This window comes from Mus pahari, chromosome 3 (assembly GCF_900095145.1).
Source record: "Mus pahari chromosome 3, PAHARI_EIJ_v1.1, whole genome shotgun sequence".
Lineage (NCBI taxonomy): Eukaryota > Metazoa > Chordata > Mammalia > Rodentia > Muridae > Mus > Mus pahari.
In genome coordinates, this window is record NC_034592.1 from 57,464,998 (window position 1) to 57,473,926 (window position 8,929).

The following is an 8,929-nucleotide window of genomic DNA, read 5'->3' on the forward strand; positions in this document are numbered from 1 at the left end:
ACTTTATATGCCCCAGTACAGGGGAACACCAGAGTCAAGAAGGGGGAGTGGGTGGGTAGGGGAGCGGGGGGAGGAGGGTATAGGGGACTTTGGGGATAGCATTTAAAATGTAAATGAAGTAAATGCCTAATTAAAAAAAAGAAAAAAGAAAGCTAGGACTGGAAAGGAGATATATTTAATTATATATATCCTTTAAAAATCTGAATGCCCAGACACATCCTTACTTGTTCGTTTTACATTGCTCGTTCAATTTGTCAGATATTTTTGATTTTCCTAAAAATCTATTTAGAAGGGTTTTTTTTAACACATTCTTTAAAACCTTAATTTGTACAGGATAGGAAATGGTTCATTCAGTAAAGCCTTGCAAGCACGGTTAATTTCAGAACCCATGAAAAAATGCTAGTGTGGTGCTATGTGCGTAATAATAGAAGATCGTAGGGATATGGAGACAAGATCCCTGTGACTTGCTAGCTTAATTTAGTGAGCTCTAGGCTAGTGAGAGACTTGTCTCAAAGGAAGTGGACAGCATTTCTAAGGAGGATAGCCCATGTTATATCCTTGGGCATCCTTGAATACAAATACTCACATAGACACACTTCAAAAACAGAGAAGCAAAGCTGGGTGGTGGTGCACACCTTTAATGCCAGCACTTGGGAGGTGGAGATAGGCAGGCTCTGTGAGTTGGGGGCCAGCCTCGTCTACAGAGCAAGTTCTAGGACAGCCAGGGCTATAAAGAGGTGGCACATACCTATGATTTTAGCACTTAGGAAGTAGAGGCAGTGTGGGTCAAGAGTTCAGAGTCTGGTTGGGGATGTAGCTCAGTAGAGTGCTTGCCTAGCATGCAGCACTAGGTTTGATCAGCAGCACTTCATAGCTTGTGAGCAGTGGTGCATACTTATAATCTAAGCACTCAGGTAGAAACAGGAGGTCGGAAATTATGAAACTTTGTCTCAAAACCTTAATTTGTGAAACATTCATGTGTGTGTGTGTGTGTGTACATATACATACACACATAGAATACATGGTTTAAAGAATATTAAAATGCTGTTTTTAATGATTTTAGTATATTTTAAAATATTAAAGGGCATTTTGATTTGAGCATCAAATTAGTTGTTTGTGTAAGATTTGGCAAAGTGAGATAAAGTCTTATTTATCTCTGAGTCAATCATGGTGATGTGTGTCTTTAATCCCAGCTCATTGGGGGAGGCCGAGGCAGGTGGTAGATAGCAGTTCCAGCCAACAGAGTTCTTACATACCTCCAACTTCAGCCAAACAGAGCCTGTCTCAGTTAGGTGGGTGGATGGCTTATACATACTTACCTCTAGTACTTTATTCCACTTTGTCTGAGAATGTATTGTTGGACCCAAGCCAGGGAAGTCAGGGTATCCCCCCAAAAAAAGCATGAGAGGCCTTCTTGTTGTAAAAGCATGAGGCAGTTTAATGGCGGGGCCCTGGGCCAATACCCATCTCATGCAGGAGACAAAGGAATCGACCCTGAGACCCAAAAGCAAGGGTTTTTTTATAGGGAGTTATAGGGAGAGGGTTGGGGGATTTTGGGGGAACTTGGCGCAGCTTCACACAATTGGCTTGATTACAAGTCAGTAGAATAATACATGCAGTTTATAGCATCAACAATTCCAGGGAGGGTCAGCGAGACCCAGGTTGCCAGATAGCCACTGAGTCAATAAAAAAAAAACAGCCCAAAACAGTTCCTGTGTTTATGTCTATCCTTGNGGCCACCCATCCTCAGGAATGTCCAAACAAGGGGCTCTCCTGGACATGCCTGGACTTGTTATTGTAAAATCTTCAGCTAGGCCTTCAGGGCCTGTCAGGCCTCAGGCCTTCAAGTTCCTAATATTGCCCTATTTGTCTCATGCTATACTTTTGACTATAAGTTCTTTGCTTTTCTTGAATTTAATTCCTTTCAGTATGATTATAGATTTATTTTAAAGTAATGAGTATGGCACATTTGCCTGATAGTCAGAAATTATAAATAGGTTCTCTTTAAGGAACATTTATTAGTTCTAGAATGGGCTTAATGTAGTTTGAATTGTTCTACTGCCTTTTGAAAGACTAAACAAGCAATTAAGAATTCCAACCTGGCCGGGCGGTGGTGGCATACGCCTTTAATCCCAGCACTTGGGAGGCAGAGGCAGGCAGATTTCTGAGTTCGAGGCCAGCCTGGTCTACAGAGTGAGTTCTAGGACAGCCAGGCTACACAGAGAAACCCTGTCTCAAAAAGCAAAAAACAAAACAAAAAAAGATTTCCAACCAGACTGTGTTAGTCTTAGCTTCTTAGCTCACTGTCTCTTGAACTTCTCCAAGTTCCAGAACTCATTCTGTAGACCAGGCTGACCTGAACTCAGAGATCCACCTGTTTCTGCATCTTGGGATTAAAGGCATGCGCCACCACTGCCTGGCATCACTAATATTCTTAATTAATTTGTTTTATATATATGTGTCTGCGTTTATGAACTAGAGTTACAGGTGAGCTGAGCCGTCATGAGTGCTTTTGAACCCAGGCCCTCCCCTAAACACAGTGCTTTTAACTACTGAACCATCTCTAGCCCTACTACTTAAAGATTTCAATTGTAGCTATATGCTTTTTTTTCCTGTCTAAAAATAATTGCTTCCTATTTAGAAAAAGCAGAGAGATCTTGCCAAGATGAAGAAATGCCTGAGACCAGAAGAGCTGACAAATCAGATGAACCAGATAGAAATAAGTGTGCAGCATGAGCAGCTGGAAGAGCGATTTCAGGAGCTGGTGGAGGACTACCGGCGTGTCATTGAGCGACTTGCTCAAGAGTGAAGCCCCTGTTCCCCAGGATACCTGCAGATTTCTGTGCATTGTGCTGTGAACCTCTGATGACCCTAAAGTTATCTATGTTCTCCTTAGTGGAATATTTCCTTTTGAGAGATTGTATATTTTAAAATACTGTCTAGAGTTTATGAACATATATTGCATTAATAAAAGATGGCTTGTGAAATACCACTGCCCACTGCTTTCTTCTTCCTTTTTTTTTTTTTGGTTTTTCAAGACAGGGTTTCCCTGTGTACTGTGTAGCCTTGGCTGTCCAGGAACTCACTTTGTAGACCAGGCTGGCCTCGAACTCAGAGATCCGCCTGCCTCTGCCTCCCCAGTGCTGGGATTAAAGGCATTCGCCACCATTGCTTTCTTCTTAAACAGTAAAATAAATGATTGGTGGTAATATATTGTTATGATGTGGTGCTTAAGGTTTTAGGATAAATATTTTGAGTTACACCAAAACTTTGCATTTTAGTTGTATGTGATAGTACACACATGTAATCAAGTACTGAGGCTGAAGCAGGAGGATTTCCTTGAGTTCAAGATCAGCATAGGTTTCCATATGACGCCTTGTCTCAGAAACCTAAAAGTAAGCTGGAAACAGGGCTCAGAGATTAAAAGATTGCTTACCATTAGCACCTAGGCAATTAAACTGGTTATCTAGCACACTCCTGTAAACCCAGCTTTGAGAGGAGCAGAAACAGGATTGTTGAAGGTTGCTGACTTCTAGCCTAACCAATAAATCATGAGCCCCTGAAAAGTATTCTGAGAGTGACAGAGGCCACTTCTGTGCATATACCCATAGATAAATATTTAAAGCCTAAAACACATTACATTTTGAAAGTTTTAACTGTTCCCTATGTTTAAAACCTGTTTCTTGGGGGCATCTTAGTCTTGATTTTTCTGTCTGGCAGTTAATTTTTAAAAAACAGCTTATAAAGAAATGGGTTTCTTCACAGTTTTTCCATGCATGGTTCATTTTTGTTGGTCCTCTTTCCACTTCTGCTGATTCCATTGCATGGTTTTTCTAAATTAGAAATTCAGTGGCTATGCTTTAAATAAACTCCTGCCTATTTTACTTGCTTGTTTTGGGTATGTGAATTAGAGAAGCCAGAGACTAGATGGAGTCTAAGACCTAAATGTTTTGCATCAAATAGTAACTGAAGATAGATATTAGCATAAAATATAAGTATTATAGCATATAATTTGAACCCAGGACATGAGAAGCACTCAGGCAGAGGTAGGAAGCTCATGAGGCCTGGGCTATATAGCAAACACTTGTCACAAAGTAAGGAACTACACTCTATAATATAAATGTGTATTAAGTATTTTCTATCAGGTTACCATGGTACTGAGATACATCAAGAAGTCAAGGTAATGACAAATTGCTGTTTAATAGTCATTTCTAATGAAGTAGAGTAAAATAAACTGTTTTATACAGAACCATGACAAGGGAAAACCTGCTGTTTAGAATACGCGTCAGTAAACTAGGTATTAACATAAAAAACCAGGTGTAAGGGTCTGGAGAGGTGGCTCAGCAGTGAAGACACTGAATGCTTCCAGAGGACTCCAGTTCCAGCGGGTCTGACGCCCTCTTCTGACCTCTGGGCGCAAGGCAGGCATGGAGTTCACAGACATGCAGGCAAAAACACCTATATACACAAATCAAAACACATTTCTAAAAATTCACTCATTATTGATAGCATAGAATATAAAACGAAATATCCTAAATCTCTTATTGGTAAAAAAAACACAATTAACATGGGACTAACAAGTTAATGCTAGCCTTATCAACCACACTGTATGCATGTTAAAAAGCAGGGCAGAATTCTCGAAGATGCAAAATTATTTCAAGTCTAAATTATCAGTAAGTCAGAGAGAGAGAAAGTGGTTCTTAGAAATCTAAGAGACCAGAAAAAACTTACCTTGTGTCGATCAGTGATTTGTAGCAGCATGAAGGCAGGATCAAAGAACAGGAAGGCTGAGAACAGGGTGGGGCTGAGAACAGGCAGAATGTTGCTCACAGGCAGAATAGTACCCTAGTGAGTACAAGGCTCTCGCTTCAATCCCCAGTGCTGAAAATAGCTTAAAACTGAAGTGTGAGAAATAAAAAGCAAAACATCTGATTCCAAAAGGAAGAAACATCTTGGTGGCATGTCTGAGAATGAAACCAGTCTAAACTGGAAGACGGATCTCCAGGGGGAAAGAGTGCCAGAAAGCCAAAGTGCAAACACCTTAAATTACAGTGGCCAGGATGTGAACAGTAACTAAAAACCTGGCTCTAAGTGGTTCAGTCAAGACTGTGCACACTATAGGATAGGAAATCATTGCTTTTCACTGTAAGCCTTGGGAGAAGAGACCACGGGGGGGGGGTGTCAGGGGGGTGTTTTTGAGGCATGTCTCAGGTCTCACTAGATACCCCTGGCTATCCCTGAAGCTCAGAGTGCAGCCTGCTTCTGCCTCCTGAGTACTTAGTAAAACTGTATACCTCCACACATAACAGGTCTACAAAGTGAGTTCCAGGACAGCCAGGGCTATACAGAGAAACCCTGTCTCGGGGGGGGGGGGGGATCAACACTAACAATAATGATAATTTACTTTGCTTCTCAAAGGAATCAGTTTACTATGTACTACTTTATTGGCAAACATTTTGATGGAAATTTTTTTCTACTAAAGAAAAATTGTAGGGTGGTGAGATGGTGGATAAAGCTGCTTGGCCAAGGCCTGACAACAGAGCTCAATAATGGACCCACACAGTGAAAGGAAAAAACTGCTTCCTACAGCTTGCCTGTCCTTTTACCTCATGCACGCACTCGTGCACATGCACACATAAACGGTTTGAGATGGCTTAGTAGCTGCTCTTACAGAGGATCCAAGTTCTATTCTCAGCAGTCACAGAGTGACTCACAACCATCTTTAACGCCAGTTCCAGGAGATCTGATGCTCTCTCTGGCCTCCTCAGGCACCAGGCATACATGTGGCACACAGACATATAATCAAAGCATCCATACACACAAAAATTTTTAAATTAAAAATTTTTTTAAATTAAAAGTTGTTTCCATTTTTGGCACCTTGGTACTATAAGCAGTAGACATTAGTAGTGCAGCTAAATCTCTGAAAGTTAGTATGTTTTGACAGCTTTTCATGAACACCGGAGAAACAGAAAGCAACAGAGATGAAATGGAATCACTTATGTCTGATGAACTACTGGAATATACAAAGCAAAGAGTACACCGTTTACTGCAGGCAAGACACAGAATCAGCCTACATGCCCGGCTTTAGATAAATGAATAATGACATATGGTAGGTATAGTGGAGTTTTATTCAGCCATAAGGAAAAATAAAATTGGTTCATTTCTGAAAAAAAATGGATGGAACTGAAGATCATCGTGCTAGATGAAGTAAGACAGGCTCAGAAAGGCAAATATGGCATGTTTTCCCCTGTATTCCAAATCTAGATTTTTATATATGTAATATGTAGTATAATATATAAATTTATATATTTACATGTGATAGGAATGGTCTAAAGGAAGGAACAAGAGAGGCTAAGGGAAGAAAGAAAAATAAATACATCTCTCATATATGTAACCTAGATTCAACAGTATACACACATGGCATGAAAATATAGGGGAAAACGACTGAGAGATGCAGACAGCCAGTGGGGACCAAAGGAGATAGGATAATGGGAACAGTGTGTGTGAAGTATATGTATGGAAAAGTTACAATGAAACCCTTTACTTCATAGACTAACAAAAGAAAGAACTAATACTGTTAAAAGGAAAAGCGCCCTCCAGTTTCATCACAGTGTACAAACTGGCTGTGTCTTTCCTCCAGCCGTCTTCCTGGCCCCTGTGATCTCCTTGGAATTAGGTGGGGTTAGAGCTGCGGTCAGTGACCTTGCGGCTATCTCCAGTTCTTCATCTGCACTCTTGTCCGTCTTAAAGAGAGGCCAGTTAGAAATGTGCTCTGGTTAAATCCTCAGGTCACCTGGACAGTCCTTTAAATGTGCAATTAACACTGGGGCAGGTGACTGTGCTGAAGTCTTCAGCTGCTCGGTTTGTCCCCCGCGTCTCTGAATCAGCCTTTGTGAAGGCTGGGGTGTGTGGCGAGGCTTGTTTTCAGGCTGCTCCTGTGGCAGCTGCCACTTGTCTTCCTTTATTCTTTATCAAGCAAAAGAGAGTGTGAGTGATTGTACATCAGATGCAGAGAACACACTAGACGGGGTACTCCCGAGGCTGAAGCTGCTGGGCACACAGAGGTTCTTGCAGCACACACACTTTCTAGTTTGCATCCACAGTGTCAGTCTTGAATACAGAATCAACCAAGGGAGCAGGTCTGAGGCGCACCATTCTACTTAGTTTTGCAGCCAGTGTGTATGAGGCGGGAGTGGGCAAGAGTAGGGGTGTCCCGGAGGATAGTTTAGTTTTCTATTATCAAAACCTTATTTCATAATCTCCTAGTTGCCGCTCCCAGACCCTTTCCTTTTCTAAGACAGGGTCTGCAGATTAACCCAGGGCAGCTTTGAACTGCTAATCCTCCTGCCTCAGGAGCCCAAGTGCTGCTTATTAAAGTTTTTTTGTTAATGAATCAAGAAGTACAGTGTTTCATGCTCTTAAGTAGGAAATACTGAAAATCAACACACAAATATTCAACCTCTGATATTAATAGCCAAATGAACTACCTCAAACATACTTAAATATTTAGCAACAAATAACCATAAATCAACAAAAGAGAATAAGCCATGATGGAAAAATCAAATGCAATATGCACAGAGAAAGGTCTCCACAGACAGACAACAACTTGCTAACTGTCACTGCCTGGAAAACACATTGGGAGATTTTTATTAATAATTCTATTGGGGGCTGGAGAGATGGCTCAGAGGTTAAGAGCACTGACTGCTCTTCCAGAGGGCCTGAGTTCATTTCCCAGCAACCACACGGTGGCTCACAACCATCTGTAATGGGGATCAGATGCCCTGTTCTGGTGTGTCTGAAGACAGCTACAGTGTATTCCTATACATGAAACAAATAAATAAATATTAAAATTCTATTGGGCATTCTTATAACTTTGCAAATTGGTTTTTTGTTTTTCCAGACAGAATTTGTCTGTGTAGCCCAGGCCATCCTGGAACTAGCTCTGTAGACTAGGCTAGTCTCAAACTCAGAAATTCACCATCTCTGCCTCTTGAGTGCTGGGATTAAAGGTGTCTACCACCACCACTTTTTACATACTATACATGTGAACACAGAGGGGGGAAAACAAAACAAAGCTCAAATGACTTTCTACAAAATTCCAACAAGGAAATCAAGAGAATATTTTCCACTCTTTTCTTTCACAAGTATATCTCAGAGACACCTAAGAAAGCGATCCTATCTACCTTGGTGTCTTTTTCTAATCTTTCTATTTGCCGGTACTGAAGGAAATCCAGCAGGTATGATTTTCTGCAACCCGTGCCTCTTAAGTTCTGAATTTTCCACAGCTCTTCTCAGCCAGGGATGGCTACAATTTTTCACATCCTTACATTTGACATTGCTCAATGGGACTTACGATTTAAAGTCTTTTCTTTAGTGACCAGGACTCTCAACTCTCCAGTGATATTAAGAAAAACAATATTATACTTCTTTGGAGGCTAGAATGAGCATTTGTTGTACATTTAGTGATCAATAACTAAATTTTCCTGGAAACTCTTCCCTACTATAAATGTAAACTTTTTTTTCTTTCTCCAGAAATATGTAAGTAGTTGCTATTTTCCCAGGAGTTATCAGCTGGAGAATATGGCAGACTCCAGTTGTTCATACTTTTACTTAGATTTCATTGGACGAATGTATGGTTTTTGTTGGTTTGTTTGAGATGGGATGGGATCCCAGGTAGCCCAGGCTGGTATTAAGCTTGCTATGTAGCAGAGAATGACCTTGTATGTCGGACCCTTTTGCCATGTTGGGATTACAGACCTGAACCAACATGGTCGTCTTCTTCTTCTTCTTCTTCTTCTTCTTCTTCTTCTTCTTTCTTCTTCTTTCTTCTTCTTTCTTCTTCTTCTTCTTCTTCTTCTTCTTCTTCTTCTTCTTCTTCTTCTTCTTCTTCTTCTTCTTCTTCTTCTTCTTCTTCTTCTTCTTCTTCTTC

At 40.8% G+C, this 8,929-nt stretch overlaps 1 protein-coding gene across 1 annotated transcript in view; it reads left to right on the plus strand.

Annotated features, from left to right (window-relative positions):
* Hat1 (histone acetyltransferase 1) overlaps nt 1–2,989 on the plus strand; it is a 40,068-nt gene extending 37,079 nt beyond the window's left edge. The window contains exon 10 of the mRNA XM_029535741.1: nt 2,642–2,989. Coding sequence (XP_029391601.1) covers nt 2,642–2,809 — 168 coding nt within the window. The 3' untranslated portion in view covers nt 2,810–2,989. The remainder of the gene's footprint in view (nt 1–2,641) is intronic.
* The last annotated feature ends 5,940 nt before the right edge of the window (nt 2,990–8,929 follow it).